General features: G+C 59.9%; 2 protein-coding genes across 6 annotated transcripts in view; one reads left to right on the forward strand and one right to left on the reverse strand.

Annotated features, from left to right (window-relative positions):
* Positions 1-13715, forward strand: part of HDAC7 (histone deacetylase 7) — a 35635-nt gene extending 21920 nt beyond the window's left edge. For all 5 annotated transcript variants that reach the window (XM_032420688.1, XM_032420686.1, XM_032420687.1 and 2 more), the window contains 16 exons: positions 142-338; positions 586-759; positions 1937-2156; positions 3555-3688; positions 3819-3939; positions 4148-4197; positions 5412-5519; positions 6537-6592; positions 6760-6847; positions 7916-8035; positions 8246-8343; positions 9581-9699; positions 10396-10529; positions 10835-10919; positions 12233-12371; positions 12503-13715. In XM_032420688.1, coding sequence (XP_032276579.1) covers positions 142-338; positions 586-759; positions 1937-2156; positions 3555-3688; positions 3819-3939; positions 4148-4197; positions 5412-5519; positions 6537-6592; positions 6760-6847; positions 7916-8035; positions 8246-8343; positions 9581-9699; positions 10396-10529; positions 10835-10919; positions 12233-12371; positions 12503-12548 — 1889 coding nt within the window. In that variant the 3' untranslated portion in view covers positions 12549-13715. The remainder of the gene's footprint in view (positions 1-141; positions 339-585; positions 760-1936; positions 2157-3554; positions 3689-3818; positions 3940-4147; positions 4198-5411; positions 5520-6536; positions 6593-6759; positions 6848-7915; positions 8036-8245; positions 8344-9580; positions 9700-10395; positions 10530-10834; positions 10920-12232; positions 12372-12502) is intronic.
* Positions 13716-14784: 1069 nt separating this feature from the next.
* On the reverse strand, positions 14785-22814 carry SLC48A1 (solute carrier family 48 member 1). Its single transcript, XM_032420970.1, has 3 exons — positions 22609-22814; positions 16607-16774; positions 14785-16011 (listed from the first exon to the last, which is right to left on the reverse strand). Exons 1-3 carry the CDS (start codon positions 22742-22744, stop codon positions 15875-15877), a joined length of 441 nt encoding a protein of 146 aa, XP_032276861.1. The 5' UTR covers positions 22745-22814; the 3' UTR covers positions 14785-15874.

Consider the following 22814-nt stretch of genomic DNA (forward strand, 5'->3'; position numbering starts at 1 on the left):
CTTCCTGCCCCTTCTGCAGCACCCCCATCCTGCGTGTCTCCCCGCTGAGCCCATGCCCCCTTGCCATCCCGTGCCTTTGCTTCCTTCTGTTCCTCCCTTGGGTTCCCTCCTTATGCCCCACCCCCACCCCGTTCTTTCCAGTGCCCGGGCTTGGGCCCCTGCCCTTCCACTTTGCCCAGTCCTTACTGACCACCGAGCGGCTCTCTGGGTCAGGCCTCCACCGGCCACTAAGCCGGACCCGCTCAGAGCCCCTGCCCCCAAGCGCCACCGCCCCCCCACCGCTGGGCCCCCTGCAGCCCCGCCTGGAACGGCTCAAACCTCACGTCCAGCTGATCAAGGTGAGGGGAACTGGGTAGGGGAGGTGATGAGGGGTTGCTTCACTGGGCCCCTGGGGGCTGAAAGAAGGGAGGCTCAGGAAGGGCTGGGACCTGGAGGGCCAGAGACAGGATATGGCTCCTGAGGGCCCAGAGCCACGTGGCCGCTCAAGTCCCAGCAAGATGAGTGGCCACGCAGCCCAGCCCACCACGGCCCACCGCACAGCCTGCACCCCGGCATGGCTCCTCAGTGGGCGTCTCCCTTCCCCAGAGGCCAGCCAAGCCAAGTGAGAAGCCCCGACTGCGGCAGATACCCTCCGCTGAGGACCTAGAGACGGACGGTGGGGGAGTGGGGCCAGTGGGGGATGACGGCCTGGAACACAGGGAGTCGAGCCACGGGCAGCATGAGGCCAGAGGCCCCGCTCCTCTCCAGCAGCAGCAGCAGGTACGGCACGCCCACGTCCCCGGGAAGGGGCAGTCGGGAGACTCTGGGGCCTGGCATAGATGGAAGGGAGGGCGCTAGCTCATCAGTGCAGGAGACAAGTCTGGGACCCAGGCTGCCCTACCAGATCGGCACCAAGGCGCAGACACGTGCCCCCTGCCACGCACACATGTTTGCATACGTGCATGCATGCACGCGTGTGCACGCACATATACACACACACTCTGGCAGCCTGCCCGTCTCGGGAGGAAGCCATGTCCCTTGTCTGGCGCTGAGGCTGGCCTCTCACAGAGCTGGGCATGTCCCTGCCCTGGCCCGTCTGCCCTGTGACTGGTTGTCCTGCGTCCAGAACAGGGGCTGGGACCGGAAACGGGGCAGAGCCAGGCTCGAGCACTTCAGCCAAGGCGCTCTCACAGCCTGAGTCCAGCAAGCCGTGGGGGATTAGTTTGCTAGGGCTGCTGGAACAAGTACCACAGACCCGGCCCCTCAGAGGACAGAAATACGTCGTCTCACGGTTCTGGAGGCCTGGAGGCCGACATAAGGGTTCGTTCTTTCCAAGGGCTGTGAGGGTAGGGGCTGCTCCCGGCCTCTGTCATCGGCTGTAGGTGGCTGTCTTCTCCCTGGGTCCTCACGTCGTCTTCCCCCTGCCTGCCTGTATCTCACCTTTCCCTTCTTATAAGGACAAAAGTCATATTAGATTAAGGCTCACCCTAATGACCTCATTTTAACTCGATTACTGCTGTAATTACTTATCTCCAAATAAGGGCACATGCTGAGGTCCTGGGGCGGGGCTTAGGGCTTCACGAATGGGAAGTGGCTGGGACACAACTCAGTCCACGGCACGTGGCAACAGTCCACGTACCTGCAGTGGCTCACGCACATCCCTGTGTCCTTGGGCAGTTGGCCCGAGGCCCCTTACCTGGGTTCTGGCTTTGGACTCCCAAGGGTCTGAGGAGCTGTGGTGACACAGGGTGGTCATTCTGGGCTGCAGACCTTTGGGGGTGGTGCAGGGGGCCGAAGGTTCAGAGATCAAAGGCCAGAGCCCTGCCAGGAGGCTGGACTAGAGGCATCCCGGAATCTCTCCCGAAAGGGGCCTGCCTGGAGGTTTCCAAGGCCTTGGGCAGCAGGAGATGGAGCAGAATCCTGAGACCTGGAGACTGAGGCCCCCTGTGTCCCTCAGGTGTTTCTCTGGGAGCAGCAGCGACTGGCTGGGCGGCTCCCCCGGGGAGGAATGGGGGACTCTGTGCTGCTTCCCCTGGCCCAGGGCAGTCACCGGCCCCTGTCCAGGGCTCAGTCGTCCCCAGCTGCACCTGCCTCACTGCCAACTCCAGAGCCCGCCAGTCAGGCCCGTGTCCTGCCCAGCTCAGAGACCCCTGCCAGGACCCTGCCATTCACCACAGGTGAGGCCTACATTAGACTGGGGCAGGAGAGGGGGCTGGGGGCCTACAGGGGCTCAGGCTCATGTCCATGTCGTGTCATGCTGTCACTTGGGACATTTTTCGAGGCCACAGAGCACTTTCTTGGCCTTGTCAGATCCACATGGGGCGTCCCACGAAGCAGGTGGAGCGGGTGGTTGTTCTCCTTTTGCAGATGAGGAGGCCTGGGCTCGGGAAACTAAGGTGACAAGCTTGTCGTCAAAGAGCAAGCTGATGGTCAAGCCAGATTAAGAATCCGGGTCTCCTGACAACTCGTTCAGACCTTTCAAAAATGATATTTACTATGGTTTCTCTGTTGGTAAAAAAAAGAGCTCAAAAGCATTTTAGAAATTTTGAGAAATACAGAAAAACGTAAGAACACAATAAAAATCACCAACCGGTGTCCCACCAGCCCGAGGCACCTCTCCTAAATGCTGTTCTAGCTCGGCGCCATCTTTGCCGCAGCTGTATTCAGATACCACACACACACTGGTTGTGGGTTGAGCCCCGCTTATTCTGTTAACGTATCATGAATACACCCGGATACAATTAACGTTTAAAAATGAGATTTTTATAGTATTTCATCACAGCATTTTTTTTTTTTTGAAGATTTCTTATTGGTTGGGCAGCTAGGTGGTTACTCATTTTTCCTCATGTGAATTTCCTTGTCCATGAATCTTTACCCATCCCTGGCGTTGTTTCCCAAGGGCTACTCTTAAGGCGTGTGGCATCCCTGGGTCAAGTGGGGTGAGCATTTTGAGGATCCCGATGTCCTGAGGCGTGCTGAAAGTGACCCACCCACCGACAGCGTGCAGGGCCCTCTAGGCGGCCCGCTGGTCAGGCCGAAACAGTCACTTCCCCAAAACTGCATCTGTCTTGTCACATGGCCCAGCGTCACTGTGGGCTTCCCAGCTCTTGGCTTGGGGGTTTCTGAGGAATTCTTTCTCCTCTCACGCCCCCGTGGCAGCCTGTCAGGGTCGTGACATCCAGCGTGAGACCCCGACATTACGCCTCCTTTTGTCAGGCTCTGGGCTCTTGAGGTCTTGGTAGCTGTAGGGAGCCGTGTGGGGAGGGTCAGGGGGCAGGAAGGCAGGGGCTCTATGGCCACGGTGTTGGCTGGGGCCGAGCTGGCGTGTGCGGGGGTGGGGGGGCGCCTGAGGCTGGAAGAGGCTGGGGCGTGTGTGTGTGTGTGTGTGTGTGTGTGTGTGTGTGTACGTGCGTGAAGGGCTGAGGGGCTGGATGGGGCATGCGGGGCTGTGTGAGTGGTGGTGGGGGCTGTCAGGTCTGGCTCCACGTGGGTGTGGGCGTCTGCAGCCGTGGGGGGGCGGCGGGCGGGGGCTCCCTCGGGCCCGGGCCCTGAGCCCTGAGCCCCGCTCTCGGCAGGGCTGGTCTATGACTCGGTCATGCTGAAGCACCAGTGCTCCTGCGGAGACAACAGCAGGCACCCGGAGCATGCGGGCCGGATCCAGAGCATCTGGTCCCGGCTGCAGGAGCGGGGGCTCCGGGGCCAGTGTGAGGTGAGGCGGCAGCGTGGGCGCGTGTGGAACCCAGGAGGCAGGGGTCGCGGGTGGGAGGGGCCGAGCGGGCGCTGGTCGCGGCAGGGTGGGGGTGAGCCGGGGCTGAGGAGCTCTGCGGGCCCTCCCTCAGTGTCTCCGGGGCCGGAAGGCCTCCCTGGAGGAGCTGCAGTCAGTGCACTCGGAGCGGCATGTGCTCCTCTATGGCACCAACCCACTCAGCCGCCTCAAACTGGACAACGGGAAGCTGGCAGGTAGGGGCCCGGGGGCGCCTGGGATCCCCGTACCTCCCCCGACTCACCCAGCCGCTGCGTTCCCAGCTCTGCCCAGCCCGTCCCCCCGGCATCCTGGGCGTCCCCACGCCGCGGCCTACTTCCCCCTCGCCCTGGGCAGCCGGCCCCAGCCCTCAGCAGGCTAGAGCTGAGAGGCTGCAGCTCACACACCCTGGGCCTCTCCCCACAGGGCTCCTGGCACAGCGGATGTTTGTGATGCTGCCCTGTGGTGGGGTAGGGGTAAGTGTGCCCGGCGGGGGGGGCTTGAGCGGCCATTGCCACGGGCTCTTGGAGCGCCTCCCTTCTGTTCTCCCAGGCCCAGCCCCTACCTGCTTGTTCTTGTGGTTCTGCCAGACCTGTTGGGCCAGGGGCTCTCCCATAATGCTCCTCTGCCGGCTAGAAGCTCCTTGTGGACAGGTGTGTCCTCCACCCGTCAGTGTCTCCTGAGTGGGGAGCCCTTTGCCTTGCACTTAGAAGGTGTTTGGTAAATGTGGAGTGAGGCTCAAAGAGCAGGGGGTCGTCTCCCTTCGTAAGACCCTGGTGGTGGTCGGGATTCGCCCTTCCACGCCAGCCTCCAGGCGGAGTCGGGCTGCTCGGCCTGGGGCTGTGGGGGTGCCTCCAGGGTCCTTGGTGACCCAGGCAATTCTCTCCCACGGCCCAGCTTCCCCTCCTCCCAGTTCACCCTGCTTCCTCTGGTGGTGTCCCAGCCAGGAGTGTGGAGGCAGGGGATGGAGGCCTAGTTCCAGAGGGAAGTGGGAGCTGTAGCTGGGGGGCTGTTGGGGAGCCGGTCAGTGCCCTGTTCACAACTTCCCATTTCTTGCCACTTTCTGATTTTTCCAACTGTTGTTGCTTCTGTTTTCTCCTCCCTCCTCTCCCTCTCTGTCTGTCTCTCTCTCTCTCTTTCTCCAGCCTCTTGCGACTCTCTCTGCCTTCCTCGCCTCTCTTGGTCCGCCTCGCCCTCCCCATCTCCCCATCATGCCCCCCGGCCCCTCCCTAGCCTTGAGGCCCAGGGACTGGGTTTGGGGGGCCTCCCAGCCTGGGCTAGGGGCCCTGAGTGGAAGACAGTGGTGCAGACGGCCCCTCGAGCTCCGACCGTCCCGCAGGGCCTGAGCAGAGTCAGCTGGGGCTTAAAACCCCCTCCCGGTCCAAACCCCAAGTCCCGCCCAGGTAACACCATGCCCCCTCCTCTGAGCGGGGAGGCAGGCGCGATGCTGCCGGCCGAGTGCTGGCCAGATGCGGGCTGGTGATGTGGACTGAAGCTGGGAAGGAGAAGTCATGCTGGGATTGGGGGACACAGGAGGCCTTGCCTTTGGGTGGTGGGGCACTGGGGAGGCAGCACTGTCTGCCCAGCTCCCTGCCCCTGGGGTCCTGGCCGTGGGGTGGGCACCGCCCAAGTGGGCCCTGGCTCCTGGGGGGGCCTTGGATGATGCGGGCCCTGACTCTGGCCCCCACAGGTGGATACCGATACCATCTGGAACGAGCTGCACTCGTCCAATGCAGCCCGCTGGGCCGCCGGCAGCGTCACCGACCTCGCCTTCAAAGTAGCTTCCCGCGAGCTAAAGGTAGGAGCTTTGAGTGGAAGGTGGGTAAGCCGCAGAGGGGGTGGCAGGACGGGGCAGCAGGGAAGGCCAGACCCAGAGCCCCAGACCTCTCACTCCTCTTGGATATCTGCCACAGGGTGGGAAGGGAAGGGAAATCGAGAGCACTGGGGACGAAGCTGAGATTCGAACCTTAGGCTCATGCTGTTTGGTGGGGAGTCAAGCCACTGGTCTCTAAGAGACCCAGGGTCATAATTATTCAGGATCATTTCACACACAGACCCGCTGTGTGACCACCGGCAAGTTGCAGAGCATCTCTGGACCTTTCCCATTGGCAAATTGGTTCTTTGCAATACCGAGGTTTTATAGACCCGGTTGGTGCTTGTGCTTGTTTGCTCTGGGCTGGGCACCTTCCAGGGGCTCATGCTGAGGTCCGTACCCCCAGCTGTTGAAGAGCTCATAGCCCAAGGTGGTCACACGTTCAGTGTCCTAGCTCCTCCTCGGTGGGGGGAGGGCACGCAATGAAGAGCTCAGCACTGGGCTTTGCGTTCTGGCTTCACCCTTTGACAAGTGGGCAACTTCCCACAAGCTATTTAACTTGCCCAAGCTTCAGATTTCTCCTCAGTTGTGACCTAGAGAGAATCCTGTTTATCTCATGGAGATGTTGTGAGGATTAGATGACATTTACCTCAGAGAGATGTCAGGATGAAGTCCCGCGTTTATAGAGTGCTGGGGCACAGTGCCGGGCATGTAGCTTCTGCCCAACAAACAGTAACTGTTGTTATAAAGTGGTAAGAGTCCAGACACACCAGGGTGGGGGGGTTTGTGTTCACAGCCAGCGTAAAGGCAGAGGATGCCTGGCCTGGCCTGGTGGCCAAGCCCCAGGGCACCTCAGATCCAGCCTGGCCACTGTCAGATCTGCTGACAGCTATTGTCTGATGGCCCCTCCTCAAGGGATGAGCCTGGGGTTGGGGGCAGCTTCATGGAGTTGTGGGTCCGAGTGCTGGCCCCTTGGTTGACAAGCGTTCTTTCTGTTTCCAGAATGGTTTTGCTGTGGTTCGGCCCCCAGGACACCATGCAGACCATTCCACAGCCATGTAAGGCTGGGGGGAAGCCTGGGAGGGGGTGAGATGGGGGGGCATTCCCTCTCTGTCCCCTGAGCCTTCTGGGGCCGGGCCAGGCCAGGGGTGGGCAGAAGATGGAGGCTGGAGAGGTGGAGACCTGGGGGGAATGGGCGGGCAGAGCCTCTCTCTCGTCCTCCCAGGGGCTTCTGCTTCTTCAACTCCGTGGCCATCGCCTGCCGGCAGCTTCAACAACAGGGCAAGGCCAACAAGATCCTCATCATGGACTGGGTAGGTCCTGGTTCCTAGCCCCTTCAGATCTGAGAGCCCCGTGGAAAGAGCCCTGAGCCTGGCATCAGAGGATCTGGCTTCCTGTCCGAGTTCTGCATGAGCCTCCTGGGCCTTCTGTATAAAATGTGGGCGAAGATAAGAGCCACATTGGGGGGCCGCCGGGAGGCCCGGGGGCAATGGCGTGTGGGAAGGCCCTCAGCCATCTCGAACTCCCTCGGCGGGAGGAGCCACTTGAGCGCTCTTTGGCCTCCAGGGGCTTCTTTCTGCAGGTGTCCTAATTGCTGCATTGTCCCTACGGTCACAGTGTGATAGCAGGTCATGTCAGCGTGCCCCTAATCACATCCAGACCCTGCGGTTTGACCTGTAGTGGGTTTTGAGCCTGACTGTTACCTGGTTTCACATGAGGAATGTGAGCCCAGAGAGGTTAAGTAACTTGCACATAGCCACACATCTAGTAAGTCCTGAGACTGCGATTTGAACCCAGGCCAGTTAGCTCTGGAGTCCATGCATCCAGCTAAGCTGCACACTCTGCATGAGCGGCTGTGAATGGACGTGCCTCTGCAGCAGTTGAGGACAGTGGAGGAACTTGCCACCCTTGTGCCCACGTGTGGTCCTCTGACTTACCAAGTGTCAGGCCACAGCTCTTCCTAGCAGTCGTGGCCCCGGGCCTCGTGGACCTGCCCCTCTGTAACTGAGCTTGGTTTCCCATCACCTTATCACTCCTGCACCTTGGACAAGACGCAGTAGTGAAGGTTCCTGACATGTGTAAGGCCGGACCCTCCCTCTTCTGCCGTACACGTCTTGCCCTTGGCATGCCTCCTCCCCTTCAGGGTCTCGTGGTATATCCACCCTGGTCCAGGGCTGTGCACACATCTGTGTGCACACGGAGAGGGCCGGTGGACTACTTGGGACCACCCAGCAGTGTAGCTCTAGGAACCCCAGTCTCCCTACTCCCAGTCTAGGGTCCTGACCCTCAGAAGAGGGACGCTCACAGCCCTGTTGAGCTGCGCCAGCCCCCAGCTGTGTGCTTTCAGGCCTTCCCTAATCATTGTCCATCTCCCTGCCCAGGATGTTCACCACGGCAACGGCACCCAGCAGACCTTCTACCAGGACCCCAGTGTCCTCTACATCTCCCTGCATCGCCATGATGACGGCAACTTCTTCCCCGGCAGCGGGGCCGTGGATGAGGTAACTACATGCTCCCTCCCAGCCCCGTTGACTCTGCCTCTGTCACAACTAGCTGTGTGATCCAGGGCGGGTTGGTTAGCCTCTCTGATGCTCCGCTTCTCGATCGGGAAGTGAAGAGGCCGGACGAGCTGGTCTCGCAGCACTGGCGTTCTGGGATTCCTCTCCTGGGACTCTGCTCTCCTCTTGTCTCTCTTGCTTCCTGTTTTCCAGGTGGGAGCTGGTAGCGGTGAGGGCTTCAACGTCAACGTGGCCTGGGCCGGAGGTCTGGACCCCCCAATGGGGGATCCTGAGTACCTGGCCGCCTTCAGGTAAGTGCTCTGGGGGCCCAGGGGAGGTCTGCCCAGCAAGGCCACTCTTTCCTGCCCCTTAGCCCAACAGCACCAGGCTGGAGGTGATGGGTTGGCTTGGGAGCCCGTCCTCATCCAATTACTGGACATTATAAGCCAGTCCTGGGGTGGGCCTTCCAGACTGAGACAAACAAAAGGAAAGGCACTATTACACTGGTCTCTAGGAGCCTCCAGTCCCCATGAGAAGACAGGAAACACAGAATGAAAAAGTCAAGGGTGCTTTATAAAGGCACATGTTACCCAGAGCCAGTGTTGAATTGAGTGCCGGAAGATAGGCAGGGTGGAGTGAGCATAGCTGCCACATTCAGTCAAAGAAGCCTGCCTGGAGGAGGTGGGCTTTGCACAGGAGGTAAGAAATTTAAATTGTGGAGAAAGAAAGCAGATGATGTTCATATTGGGGGAGTTGCTTAAGAAAGGGCATTCTAGAAGCGGGGCTTGGGCTCTGTTTAGGAGCCCTTATGTGTTTCATTCCAGGGTACCTATACTCTGGGAAAAGAGAACCCTGGAAGTAGGTCTCAAATACTTTTCTGGAAATATTCACCATGAGAGCTAATTCTGTAGGAGTCCTGGACTGGGCTTCCTAGTGTCTGTGTGCCCTGAGCCTGGGGCTTTGAAACACATCAAAATGGACGCCAGAGTTGGGTGAGGGATGGAGGGAGGCAGCTGTGGGGGGCCGGCAGGGGCAGAGGATGAGAGAATGGATCTGGGTGGCCCAGGACCTCAAGAGAGTCAGCTCTCAGGTAGCAAGTGGTGAGGTGTGGTCAACTCAGTCCAAAGCGGGTGACAGCTGAGTACCAATAGTTTCAGCCCCCGAGGCTTGGTGACCTGCCCCCACCGTGGTCCTGCCCAACTGCACCCCACAGACACACGTGGACACACACACACAAGTGCGTGTGCACACATACACACACACAGACAAGCACCCATGCATGCACGCACACTCTTCTTTCTTTCCCTTTCGTGCCCCTTCCTTGACTCCTTCCTGCCTCAGCTCTGGGTGGCTGAGTCCTCAGGCCGTGCTAGGGATATGGGTGGCCAGCCAGGTCAAGGAGGTCAGAGGGATCCATGTATCCTGCTGGGAGATTGGGTGTCTTGGAGTCCTAAGAGCAGGGTACCCACAGTAAAGCTGGTGGGAAGGGGCCTCTGCCCTGGCAGCCCTGCACAGAGTGCTGAGCCCCTGCCTCTGGCACCCACACAGGATGGTCGTGATGCCCATCGCCCGAGAGTTCTCTCCGGACCTGGTCCTGGTGTCAGCTGGGTTTGATGCCGCCGAGGGTCACCCAGCCCCACTGGGTGGCTACCATGTTTCCGCTAAATGTAAGGAGGGCCCAGCCCAGGAGGCGATGTAGGGAATGAGGGCTAGGCTGGGAGGAGAGGCACTGCCCAAGCCCAGGGGAAGGTGGCAATGGCCGGCCCAGGGCCATGAGTGAGGCCTGGGGTGTGACAGCTGGTCCTGGCATTCCCTAGGCCCTCCTCGCCTAGCCCTGCCCAGAGCCCTTTCTCATGACAGGGCCGTCACCATGGGAGGCCTAAGCCACAACCCGGGGGTGAAGTCTGGTAGCCACGCTCAGCCATGGGACCCCCTCCCAACGCACACCCCAGTTGTGCATCCCCAGCTGGGTTGGCAGCTTCTCCCGGAGGAGGATGGGGAGGAGCATGTTCTCAGAACAGAGGGAGCCCACTCAGCCTGCTGGGCCCCAGGGCTTGGGGGACAGAAAGAGAAGATGTTGTGGCTTAGTGGAAAAGACGGGCTGGAGCCCAAGCCCTGGGTTCCAGTCCCGGCCCTGCTATTTACTAGCTGTGGGCCTCATGCAAGTCCTTCAAGCTCCACAAGCCTTGACTGGGGCATACGAATAGGTTTGACCTGGGGGTCCATGTGAAAGGCCTGGAAGAAAGAGAGATGTATGCATCTGATCGTTATTTATAAAGGAGGACGCCAGCAGGGAAATCACAGAGAGGGTCCACCTCCCCTCCAGCCCTGCCTCTCCTCTCCCTCCCCACCCAACCTTCTAGGTTTTGGGTACATGACGCAGCAGCTGATGAGTTTGGCGGGAGGTGCAGTGGTGCTGGCCTTGGAAGGTGGCCATGACCTCACAGCCATCTGTGATGCTTCTGAGGCCTGTGTGGCTGCTCTTCTGGGCAACAAGGTGAGCAGCCCGCCCCCCGTCTATGCATCCACAGGGCAGGAAGCCCAGCTCCCCAAGGACGGCCCCAGCAAGCAGGCAGATGGGGTGCCCCCAGAGGGCTCTCAGATAGGGCCGGGGTGGCAGGCCTAGAACGAGGGGGACAGAGTGGGTACCCCTTTCCCAGGTCAGGTCTAGGACCAGTGTTTCCAGCCCTAGGCAGAGCTAGGAGCACATGCATATTTGTGCCTGGAAAGCCAGGGCCCTTGGCGTGGGAGAGAGCTGAGCCTGTGGGTCCCTAAGAGCTGACGTGCTGTTTTCTCTTACAGGTGGATCCTCTCTCAGAAGAGGGCTGGAAACAGAAACCCAACCTCAACGCCATCCGCTCTTTGGAAGCCGTGATCCGGGTGCACAGTGAGTACGGAGAGAGGGCACCTGCTGACCCCAGACTTGGGAGAACCTCAGGGGTCTCCTGCCCTCAGTAACCCGGGCCCCATGGCTTCCAGTTCCCGCCAGGCAAGGGGCTCCACTGCCGTGCTGGAGTAGGCTTCCTATGAATTACCCCAACGGTAATGGTGGGACTGCCTCCCTCCCTGCAAATGGGTACTCTCGGAGCCCTCCAGATGGATCCAGTGGGGACCACCAGTCAGTGGGGACCACCTGCCTCCTCAAGGCAGAACGGCCTCCCATCCCCAGCCGCAGCCCTAGGCCAGGGCCAGGCCAGTAGCAATAGGCCTTTTGCCAAAAGCCCTGGTTCTACCTTGACCCTCAGTCCTGTCCACAGGGATCTTGGGAGCTCTGCCTGCTTTGGGGCCTGGTCTTAGAATAACCCCACATTTGGGGGTGCCTGGGTGGCTCAGAGGGTTAAGCATCCAGCTGTTGATTTTGGCTCGGGTTTTGATCCTCAGGGTCATGAGTTCAAATCCTGCATTGGACTCTACGCCCAGCGTGGAGCCTACTTTAAAAAAAAAAAAAGGAATAACCCTACATTTGGAAAGCACTTTAAATTTTCCCCTGCAACTTAACATCTATGGAGCACTTTATGTAGAGACCCGTGTTCAAGGGGTTCAATGCTAGGGATACAAAAATGAATAAAGTAGATTTCCCCACATCCAGTAGAGGAAGTGTGCATAACAATAAAGATGCTGCTGGTACTTTGTATGGTGTCTTCACGCTGGGCCAGGCTCTGGGCTGGGCGTGTGCCATGGACGTTATTTCTGACACAGTGGGCAGGATGGTCGTGTCCATGGCTTAGCGGGGGCGGTGGAAGCCCGGGGCCGTGAGTGACCCGCTGACGGCCACACAGAGTCAGCTCTCTGTGCTGCGTCCTTCCCGCCCCCCACGCTGTCCTGTCCTACGTGCTGGGCAGAGATGCAGACCCCATCTAGGGAAGAGTGAGCCCCACTGGTGCTCTTAGGAACCCCACACTGTGGGAATGGCTCAGGGGTGGGGCAATAGCTTGGGCACCTGCTAGGGTCCCCCAGTAGCCACAGTGAATCAGCTCTGCTCACCCTGGCAGGGCTGCGGGGGGCGGAGGGGCAGGTGAGGGCAGGTGTTATGTTGAGGGTAGAGGCGGGTGAGAACGCTGACCCCAAACTGAGGATACACCCGCCGCTGTCGGGCCCTCGCCCTGAGAGGTCCAGCCTTGTATCAGTCTAGGACGCGTGGTGTGGCAGGGTGGGGGGGCTCGTTTCCCCAACCCCGCCTGAGTCGGCTTCTTGCCCCAGGTAAATACTGGGGCTGCATGCAGCGCCTGGCTTCCTGTCCAGACTCCTGGGCGCCCAGGGTGCCCGGGGCCGACACAGAAGAAGTGGAGGCAGTGACGGCACTGGCGTCCCTCTCCGTGGGCATCCTGGCTGAAGAGCGGTAACGCCCGCCCCCGGGCCCCCAGCCTCTCCACCCCTCGGACCCTCCCAGCTCGAGGACCCCAGATCCCAGCACAGCTGCCCCAGCCTCCTGAGGCCCTCCAGCAGCCCCCACCCTTGTCTCTCCCCCAGGCCCTCAGAACAGCTGGTGGAGGAGGAAGAACCTATGAATCTCTAAGCCTCCAGAACGGATCTGCCTGCCCACCCTGCCCTTTGGACCTGGTTCTCCTCTAACCTCTGGCAACAGTACCCGTTCCCGGGGTCTTCAGAGAGCCTTTGGGCAGGTAGTTGGGGCCAGAGGACAGCCCCTTGCAGTCACCCCAAGGAGCCTGAGAAGGGCCCTGGGTCTAGGATAGGGACCAAAGAGGACCCGGAGAGGAGGCAGGCTGGGCAGCCAGGCGGGCCTCAGTAGGGCTCTCTCAAGAACAGAGTCTACCCGTTTGGGGTCCAGGCCCCTGGCTGGGCCCCCATTCCTCAGGACTGCACAGAGGAGGACTAGCTCAGTCGGGCCCACCGATAACCACTATTCTTGGCTCTGTAGACCCTGGGCTTTGCACACAGCCCCAGGCTCCACACAGAAATGTGAACTTGGCCTCAGCCAGGGTGGTCCTTCCTAGGCTCTGAGGGCTGGACTGGAGTGGGGGAGAGGGGGCTGGGTAGGAGGAGCCAGGGGGTCTGCCATCCCTGAGGGCAGGGGGCGTCCCTCTTGCCGGCTTCCTCAGATGACTCTGGAAGCTTCCCCCCACCCCCACCCTGCCCCGCCACTGGACAGGGAGACAAAGCTCCTTCCGAGAGAGCAGCCATCAGCAGGCCTCCCATCTGGTCCCTGGCCCCGCCAGAGGCCGCCCTACGTCAGCCATCTCAGTGCCCTGGTGGAGCAGACAGGTGCTCTGGGAGTCCTGTGCTTCCTGAGCCAATGGTGCCAAACTCTTCATCTCTCCTCAGCGGCACGGCATGACCGCCAGGGGCCCCTCGGTCACTGCCCCCCTCCGTGAGCCTTCTCTCTTTCTGGGGTCTCCCTCACCCAGCTCTGACTCCTGCCCTACATAGGACTAGCTTGGCTGAGGGGAAAGGGGGTGGGAGAGTGGACGCAAGACATGGGGGAGGGGAGGCTGCCCTGGCAAAGTCTTCAAGGCTTCTGGGGTCTGGGCCTGGGGCCAAGAAGGAAAGTGTTGGGGTGTGTGTGTGTGTGTGTGTGTGTGTGTGTGAGAGAGTATGTGTGTTTGTGTGAGAGAGTACGTGTGTGCACGTGTGTGTGTGTGTCTTCCCCAGGACCACCATACCCTGTGTACGTATGCATGTTTTTGTAAAAAAGAAAAAAAAAAGAAAAAAAATGGAAAAAAAATCTGAACAATAAATGTTTTATTTGCTTTAAAGGTGCCTGTGAAAGGGCCTCTGGGGATGCGGGGTGAACCGCTGGCGGACAGCAGCGCGGGGGCGGGCGGCGGGCGGCGGGCCACACGGCACAGCGCGCGTCTCATTTGATGTGGGAAAGAAAGGGACCAGGCTGGGCTGCGGGCCAGCCCCCCTCTAGCTCCTTGCCCTTCTGTGGGTAGCTCCCTTGCAGGAAGAACCCATTCTGCACACACCCTAGCTGGCCCCCACTCGCCCCACCTTGGGGTAATAAAGAGGCAGCAGCTTTGGGCTGGGTCCAGAGACAGAAGGCCCACTGAGCGGGCGGGGATAGAGATACGCGGACCCAGAAAGCATCCTCAGAGAGTGGTGAATCAGACCTACCTGGGTTCAAGTCCCAGCTGGGAGCTCAGGTAAGTCACGTCACCTCCTGGGGCCTCTGTTTATCAGTTAAAGGCTCCAGAAATAGACACTGTTTCTGGTCCCTTCCCGCTCGACTGCACCGTGGCTTCCTATCATACACTGAGCCTAGAAGAGACAATGCATGAGGCAGCAGGCCGGGACAAGCTCATCCAACCACCAGAGAGGAAGGTGCCAGGCTGCCGGCGCCTGTCTTTACAGCTGAGCCAGCCAGGCTTCTCCGGCCAGGAGGAGGAGCAGCCTCATCCCCTCAGACCTGGCCCCAAGCCCTCAGCCTGGGGAATACGAAGGGGAGCAGGTTCAGCCCCCTCCCGTCTGGCCCGGCCCCGTGGGTGACAGACACTACGTGCCAGCGGTGGTGCTGAGGCCCTGCCTCTGAGCATCCGCCCCCTGGCCGGCGTGGCCTGAGAGCCAGGCTGCTGGGCTCCCCTGGGCCAAGAGGGGCCAGAGGGGGCGGGCCTCCAGCCCCTGAGACGGTGATCCCTCCTCTGCCCTCCAGGGCACAAGGTGAGCTAAGGAGATGGCTTCCTGAGACACCTCGAGACCCGCCGCCGCCACCACCCGTCCGGCTTACCACTCCCACAGCACCCCCCCCCCACTCCCCGCAAGATTCCCGCCCCACAAGAAACCACCAGAGGCTGTGGGATACAAAGGGCCGCTGTATTTCCGCTAAAGTGACAGTGACACAGATAAGGCAAAAGAGCTGAAGGGCAGGACACATCAGGTGGGAAAAGGGTAGACCGTGCAAAATGGCAACCTAACATAAAAAGAAATCCATAACAAAAGCTCCTTCCCTCCCGAGTTAGTGAGCCCTTGTGCCCATGTATAGGCAGAAAAGCAGATTTTGTCCTTCAGAAGGGAGATTTTAAAAAGATGAAAGCTCTAGGCAAAGGGCAGTGAGCGGGGGAGTGGGGGGACGTCTCGTGGCCAGGGGTGACGTGTGTGAGAAGTGATGGAAATATAGGGCTGCGGGTGCACAGGCACAGATCTGCGGGGTTCCCTCCAGCCTGCACCATGCTGCCCCCTTCCCCGGAGCCCTTCTGGGGGCATGGCACCTTCCCCAGACACCTCGTCTGGCCTCGCTCAGGGAGCCCTCTTTCGGGGTGTGTGGTGTGTGGTATGGTGAAGGAGATGACTGGCTCTAGCACACTCATGGGAGACCGGCTCTGGGGGGGAAGAGGGACACTCACCTCTCCACTCAGGTCCCCAGGCCTTGGGAAAAGAGAGCCAAGTGTTGCCATCCCTGGGATTGAGGAGTTAAGCTACCTGACCCTCAAAGGACAACAGGATGGGGTGTTGGGGTTGGGCTTGGGAGGTCTCCCGTAGAGATCCCTTACTTGACCTGACCTCCCAGGTTCTCAGCCTGGCCTGAGGGAGAGTGCCCCCAGGCAGAGGTCAAGGCTCACTGCCCTACCCCTCGACTCACTGCCCTGGCCCTGCTTACGAAGATGGCTCACTGAGTGCTAAGAAAATAGATCCATCTGAAAAGGTCTAAAACTGCCCTCCAGCCAGGCCAATGAGGAGCAACATGGCAGGAAGGACCCCTTTCCACCGCACCCAGGTGTCCCGCAAAGGGGACAGGACAGCTTCCTAGGAGACCGCAGTCCTCTTGCTGTGTTTCTTCTGCCACAGATCCAGGGTTTCCAGGGGGAGTGGCAGGCCTGCCCAGTGTCTCAGAGGCTGAGTCCAGGTCCTGAGGACCCCCAGGGTACAGAAGCCTCACCCCTTGGGTCAGAAATCGCTGAGGATGCTGATGTCGGCGAAGTCAGCGCGGTAGCGGTGGGCATAAAGGCTGAGTAGGAAGGCCCACTTGAAGGAAATGAAGCTCCAGACGCAGGAGAGGTAGTAGCTGTTGGGGTCTGTGAGGCCTGCAGGGGAGAGGAACCCCACAGTGACTTGAGAGGGCTTTGCCCTGGACCCCAGCCACCATGCCGCAAGCCCAGGACCACCCCTCCCCACCAGGAGAGGTGGAATGTGATAAGCACTTTTAGAGCATTCAGGGTTGGCAGGCAGGAGGCCGTGGGCCTGAGGGAAGGTCAGGGCTGGCCAGTCCCAGGTCTGTATCATCTACTCTGCCTTTCTACATTTACCCTGGGCCACTTGCAACTTGCTTTGAGCATTAGACTCCTTAGGGGCAGGAAGGGCCTTTGCCTACTTGCCGGCCGCAGCCACCAGGGGGCGCCCCCATCCCAGAGCTGGGCAGAAGGACTAACCCCGTGGGGCCAGTAAGAAAGAGCACTCGGGGCTGAGGACCCGCAGAGCACACCCCGTTCAACATCTCCCACGCATTTCATTGAACCCTTCCGACACGAGGGGCGGCTGGGGACTCCTTTCCCCTCACTGAGAAAGCCCGGGCACGGGCAGGTTAAGTGATCTGCCCAAGCTCCTTGGACACAAGCTTTGGAGCCAGGATCCGAATCCCAGGGGCCCTCCCCCGCCCTTCCCTCCCTGACCGGCCCTCACTCTGGTGTCTGGTGATGGCCAGCACAAGGAAGGTGCAGAAGGCGGCGATGGACACTGCCGAGAAGAGGACGCCCACGAAGAAGAAGCCACGCAGTCCCTTGAGCCAGGTCCTCCAGTAATCCTGCATGTACATCACGTGCGTGACCAGCACCCACAGCGCCAGCGCACCTGCCGGGACAGACCCGTCAGCCGAGGGAGCCGCCCCCCCCCCCCCCGCGCCCCCCCCCCCCCCCCCCCCCCCCTGGCCTCCAGCCCGGGACCCCCGGGGACCCTCCGGCCCCTGAGGCCAGGGCTGTCTGCATAGCAATACTAAGATCACGTTGGCCTTCCACTTTCATTGCTTTCTGACTGTGGAGTGGAATGTTCTGGAGGCTACGAGGCCTCTGGTATCACCAGGACTTGGATGCAAAAGCAGATAAGAGAATCTACTGTCTTCTGTTAAGCCAGATGTTAAAGTGATTTGCAAAGATAGGAAACCATGCCATTCTTTTCCCTCATTTTTTTGTTTTAAAAAACATGACTGTTTCTTACACAAACATGTTATTTATGCTAACGCAGTGTTATTTTTAATATTACTTTAAAATGCTTGTAATGAGCACTGGGTATTCTATAAGACTGAGGAATCACAGACCTGTACCCCTGAAACAAATAATACATTATATGCTAATTAATCGAATTTAAATTAAAAAAATATTTAAAAAATTTTTTAAATGTTATGAAACAAGCGGAAAAATTAGGACACTGGATATTTGATGACAATAAACAACAATCGATATTTTTAGATTAAAAAAATAAAATACTTGAAATGTTCTCAGTCTTAATTTCTAGTATGGTACAGCTCGAGAGCTATAACCCACATACACAAGATTTCCTTGGGGCTTCACTACTTTGCAAGCGTGTGAAGAGGTCCTGACATCGGAAGGTTTGGGAATCCTGCAGTCTGGCCTGCTTTCCAGGACCTGCAACCACCTGGGGGGGGGGGGGGGGCTGATGCCCCAGCTCCACCTGGCCCTCAGAGGCCTGTGGCTGAGCTCTAGGCCGGCGGGGCCCTTTCAGAACTCCGTGGATTGCTCTTGCAGAGTGAAGAGGCCCAGCAGTGAGACCGCCCCAAGACCACCCAGCACCCACGTGGCCGTCTTGCTCTTGACCAGACTCCACGCCACTCCCGCTAGCTTGCTGAGAGGGCAGGCCAGACGCCCCCAGCCTCTGCAGGGCCTGCCCTCCGGGCCTGGCCGGGCACTCGCCCTGGAAGCCAGCTACCACTCGGCCGACACAGTCGGTGCCCTCTGTGCCAGGCCGTGCCTGCCGGCGCAGCCCTGGGAGTGGAACAACTATCAGTCCCCCTGGCAAGGGTCTGGAGCAGGGCCACAGGGTCCCGGCAAGGAAGGACGGACGAAAGAGGCAGAGCCGGCTGCGAGTTCTGTCCGTGTGTGGGGGCGACACAGGCTGCTGGGTCCTAGGGGTCGGGGTACGTTTCCAGCAGGCCGCCGCACCCACTACACGCAGGGGAGCATCTGTGCTTAGGGAGGGCGGGCATCTGGTTGGGGAGAGTGGTTATCTTGAGCGAGGGAGAGAAGGAAGGGAAGTGGACGGGAGATTGGGGGCGGCAGCGTGCTTTGACTGGCTCTGTGGTATTTTTATTTCTTAGGCTGGGTGCTAAGTATAAGGGAGTTCATGAAATCATCTATCCTTTTTTATATGCCCAAGATATTTCTCTCTCTCTCTTTTTTTTTAAAGATTTTATTTATTTTCTTGACAGAGAGAGACATAGCGAGAGCAGGAACACAAGCAGGGGGAGTGGGAGAGGAGAAGCAGGCTTCCCGCCGAGCAGGGAGCCCGATGTGGGACTCGATCCCAGGACCCTGGGATCATGACCTGAGCCGAAGGCAGACGCTTAACGACTGAGCCACCCAGGCGCCCTCTCTCTCTTTTTTTTTAAGTTAGGAGGGGAGAAGAGGCTGGTGGCGGTGGTGGCGGGGGGGGGGGGGGGGCATCGTCACAGAACTATGCTCTGCTTGTCAGCTCAGCAGTTGTCACAACTCTGGGCAGCCTGGCACGGGACGCAAAGCCACGGGACTGAGAGCCAGGAAGTCTGGGGCCTGGCACTGCTGTGCTGCCCGTGACCTCGCAGAGCCTTGGTGTTTCCACGTCCAGAAATGGGTGAGCCCAAAGGTCCTGCCAGCCTGGAAACTTGGCCACCCCAGGGTTCCTCCCTAGTGAGGGCTCAGCCCTGCCAGCCTCCCGTCCCACCCTGTTTGACCCCCGCTCTCCCAGCTCTGCCCCTCCCCACCGCAACCTTCTGCGGGGCTCTGGGGCCTGGAACGTGGGTCCCTCCACCCCTGAGATCAGGGTGAGCCAGAACAAGCGTCTCTCCAAGCCCGCCCAGACAGGAAGCTGGAGCAGGCCAGAGGTGGACAGAATGATAATCTCATGGCTTTTCCGCTGACATCTCACACGATCTGCAGCATGTGCCAGAAGCATTTCCCAAACCTCTCACATGCACCCTAAGTGTTCGTCTGGGGATGCCGTGTGGGTCCTTAGGAAGAAGGCGTATTGTTACTGAGGGCATCCAAGGAACGGTCAGATGGGCATTTGTCTGGGACAGCTCCACCTGCCCTCTGTCTCCTCAGTATGCCATGGGGGGGCTGGAGGAGATGAGCTCTAAGATCCCTCACCACTCAAAGACCCTGGAGCCAGCTTAGGAGAAAATAAGGAGGTCAGAGTAATTCCTCTGTGACTCAGCAATTTCTGGGTTAGGAAATGCTGAAATAGGGGCCTGTGGAAATGCCATGTTTTAGTCCACTGGGCGCGCTGCAGGAGTGCCCCCAGACAGCTCCCCCCCCCCCCCCCCCCCCCGCCATACACCCACGTACCGAAAAGGAAGATGGCCATTTTGGGTGTCCCATGTACCAGTTCTTTGTTAATAAGCAGGCAAACCTTAACCACCTCTCACTTCCCGCTGCGCACAGGCCTTGCCTCCAGATAAAACAAGCCACTTCTGGAAGCAGGCCCATTCCCACCCGCCCGGGCTCCCACCGCTGTCCTTGGAACAGGGAGCTCCCCCAAGATGGTCAGTGAACGAGCAGGAGCCCCGACTGGTCCCCTCCCACACCTCAAGCAGGAAGCAATTGTCCCTCAGCTTTGCTCTCTTCCTGAGGACACTCTGGACTCTAGGAAGCCTGGTCTGTACAATTCAGGGCAGGATGGTCAGTTCCCCAGGCCCACCCGGCTGCGTGCTCACCACCCCCCCCCCCCCCCCGCCCCACTGCTTCAATGAGCAGAGCCCCTGCTCCACTGGGGGTTTGCAGCTGACAGACCAAGGGCAAGGAAGGGTCGGAGTTGGTCAGTGAGAGTATCACCAGGGTCTGGGTTGGAGGTGAGGAGCCGGGAGGAGGCCAGAGGAGCCCACAGAGAAATTCAGACAAGTGGGACCCTGGGCCAGTGCACCCCTGCCCTCTACACCAGCCCTGGGGAAAAGCCAGGCCCGAGCCCCAGGGCTCCTCTCCCTCCCAGCTCAGGTGGGAAGAACACAAAGCCATTTAGACTCCTGGGGCAACTTTTCCATTCTTTTCACCTTTTCTTGGTCTACTAGACCCGGAACAAGAGTCTGTTTCCCCAGGATTCCCCCAGCAAAACCATTTTCTCTGCAACGGCTTTTCCTCCAAGCCGCTTCTTCCTAGACACCCATCAGGATGGGAGACAGTGGGTCTCCGCCCACGAACAGGCTTCCCGCTGGGCCCAGGGGCCCCTGGGGGCTAGCCCTCCCTCAGAAACCAGCACCCCCATCAGCCCCTGCCTGGTATGCAGGGGAGAAGGAGCATGCTGGGGCTGTCCTCTGGTGACTCAGCAGTTTCTGGGCTGGAAAATGCTGAGTCAGAAGTGGGGTGCTCACAAGTCAGTAAATCTGCTGATGCTTCACCCCCAAAAAAGGAAGGAAGCTGACTGGCTACAGACTTTCTCAGAACACACTCGGGGTGGAGAGGGCTGGTGGCTCTGACCCGGCCAGCCCTCCGCCCGCCCGCCCCTGGTACCACCACTACCAAGCGGCTTTGCCCGTCCATTGCCACCTCCCGGTTGTCTGCGAGGCCAGACTGTCAGGGAGGCGCCAGGCCCTGCTCCAGCTGCTTGCTGCCCTTGCATCCCTCCCTGCAGGCGACTCCACAGCTGGCCTGCCTCGGAGCCTGAGGGAAGCATTCAGGGAGGGAGAGAGGGCAGGGTTTGGGTCAGAGGGAAAGCCCACACTCCCTGGAGCCCCAGGTACGGTGCCTTTTCCACGGCCTCCTAAGACTGTGGGATGAACGCTATGGAGGCTTCTAAGCTGTCCTGCTGCCAACTGGGAGGGGGTGTCCAAGATCACCCCTTTCAGTGGTATCTCCTCCCACTCCTTACAGATGAGGAAACTGAGGCCCAGGAGGCATCGGCTCAGCTCAGCTTCACCGGGCTCAGCTCCCCAGGACCAGACTCTAACAACACCAGCTCGGATCCCAGGGATGGACCCCCCTCCCTCCTCCACACGACCAGTCCCTTCACCCCAGGTGTCACTCAGCCACAGGCCTGACGACACCTTCCCAGGAACAAACACACAAAACTGCAAGTAGAGAACCTTGAGGAACAGAGCAGCTGGTGAGGGTGCAGAGGGGGGGCCAGGGGTCTGTAGAGAACTGAGCGATGCTGGGCTGGCTGCCTCCAGGGAGGACAGGAACCCACAGGTGGGGGGGGCATCTAGGCAGGCATGAGAGCATCCTAGCCAGGGGACCCCCCCCGAGGGCTCTGTTTGGCCTTGCTCAGGCTATGGCTCTGTATGCCCCTCGATTAAGGCAGAAACCCCACCCCCCGTTCCTTCTCTACCCAGGGATGGCACTCAGTAGGCTTGGTGGCAATGACTAAATCTAGTTACTTTCAGTGAGTACATTTAGGGTTCTCTCGGGCAGAGGATTTTAGGAATGGAATGTGATCACCATATGTAAAAGTAATATCCTTGCATGTATTTTTTCCCCAAAGTTCTTTTTCCACACACACTGTTTCGTGTAGCTGTGTAACCCTGGGCAAGCTACTTATTTACTCTAAGTCTCAGTTCAAGCCTTATCTGCGAAATGGACACAATAAAAATGCCCACTGCACAGGACTAATGTAGAGATGAAACAAGATGATGGAAACGCTGCTTAACACGGTGACTGACACACAGAAAGTATTAGAAAAAAATGTTAGTGAGTAGGAAGAATATGTTTTGTCTTCACACCAATGCTACAGCACAGAGAGGTTCATCGGGTGTCCGCAGGTGCACAGGGAAGACACAGCATTGGTGCGGATCCCGCCTCCGGCTGCACCCTGACGCTCGCCCTCTAGCACTCGGCTCCCCTCTGCTCTTTAAAGCACAGAAAAGGCACCCAGCACAGGCTTCTGCAGACCTTGGCAGAGGAGCCACAGCGGAGGGGTGGCAAAGAGACACCGACGGGGTGGGAAGAAAATGTCCAGTTTCCGTCAGATCCCTAGCGCGGTCCCCCGGGGCTCGGCTGAGGACTCTACTGGGGGTGGGGTCCGCCCTGGGGGGAGGAGACGGCTTCCCCGAGGAACCCCCCCGCCCTCCTTTCCACTTACTCCTCCTCTGCCTCACCCAGCCCCCAGGGAAGGGGCGCTTGAGGAGCGGAGGTCCCCGGGCAGAAGCGCGCGCGCGGTTGGGGGGCCGAGCGAAGGGTGGCAGGCAAGCGGGCGCGCAGCGAGGACGCTGTCACCCGGCTTCTGGGCCGGCGGCGCTGCAGGCGGGTGCCAACGGCAGAGGCGGCGGGGGGGGGGGGGGGGGCTCCCGCCGGCGCCGGGGCCCGCGCGGGGCCTGCGCTGCCCACGGACGGTTTTGGGTAAACAGCCTCCCCCGCCCCGGTCCCCGGGGAAGCGCCGCCCGCGAGGAGCCTCCCGGAGCAGCCGACAGCGCCTCCCGCCGCCGCGCGCCCGCAGCCGGGACCCCGCGCCCCCCTCACCCCCCGCCCCCGCGCGCCCCGGGGTACCTGCGAGCCCCCCCATGGCTGCCGTCCCCGGCTGTCTGTACACCACGGTCCAGACGAGGAAGATGGAGAAGCCGGCCGCGGAGCTGAGGCCGGAGTAGGCGGCGCGGAGGCCGAGCTGCAGGCGGGACGGGGCCATGGGGCTGCGGGCGCCGGGCGGGGAGGGCGAGCGCCGCGACAGTCACAGGTGCAGGGCCGGGGCCGGGGCG

This window comes from Phoca vitulina, unplaced genomic scaffold (genome assembly GCF_004348235.1).
Source record: "Phoca vitulina isolate PV1807 unplaced genomic scaffold, GSC_HSeal_1.0 scaffold23, whole genome shotgun sequence".
Classification (NCBI taxonomy): domain Eukaryota; kingdom Metazoa; phylum Chordata; class Mammalia; order Carnivora; family Phocidae; genus Phoca; species Phoca vitulina.

What these genes read in the sequence shown, in the direction of transcription:
- SLC48A1 (XM_032420970.1), bottom strand. Translation starts at nt 22,744, where the DNA reads ATGGCCCCGTCCCGCCTGCAGCTCGGCCTCCGCGCCGCCTACTCCGGC. An exon ending in AGCCATGGGGGGGCTCGCAG is followed by an intron (nt 16,775 to 22,608) that starts GTACCCCGGGGC and finishes CTGTCCCGGCAG; the next exon opens with GTGCGCTGGCGCTGTGGGTG. An exon ending in GGCCATCACCAGACACCAGA is followed by an intron (nt 16,012 to 16,606) that starts GTGAGGGCCGGT and finishes TCTCCCCTGCAG; the next exon opens with GCCTCACAGACCCCAACAGC.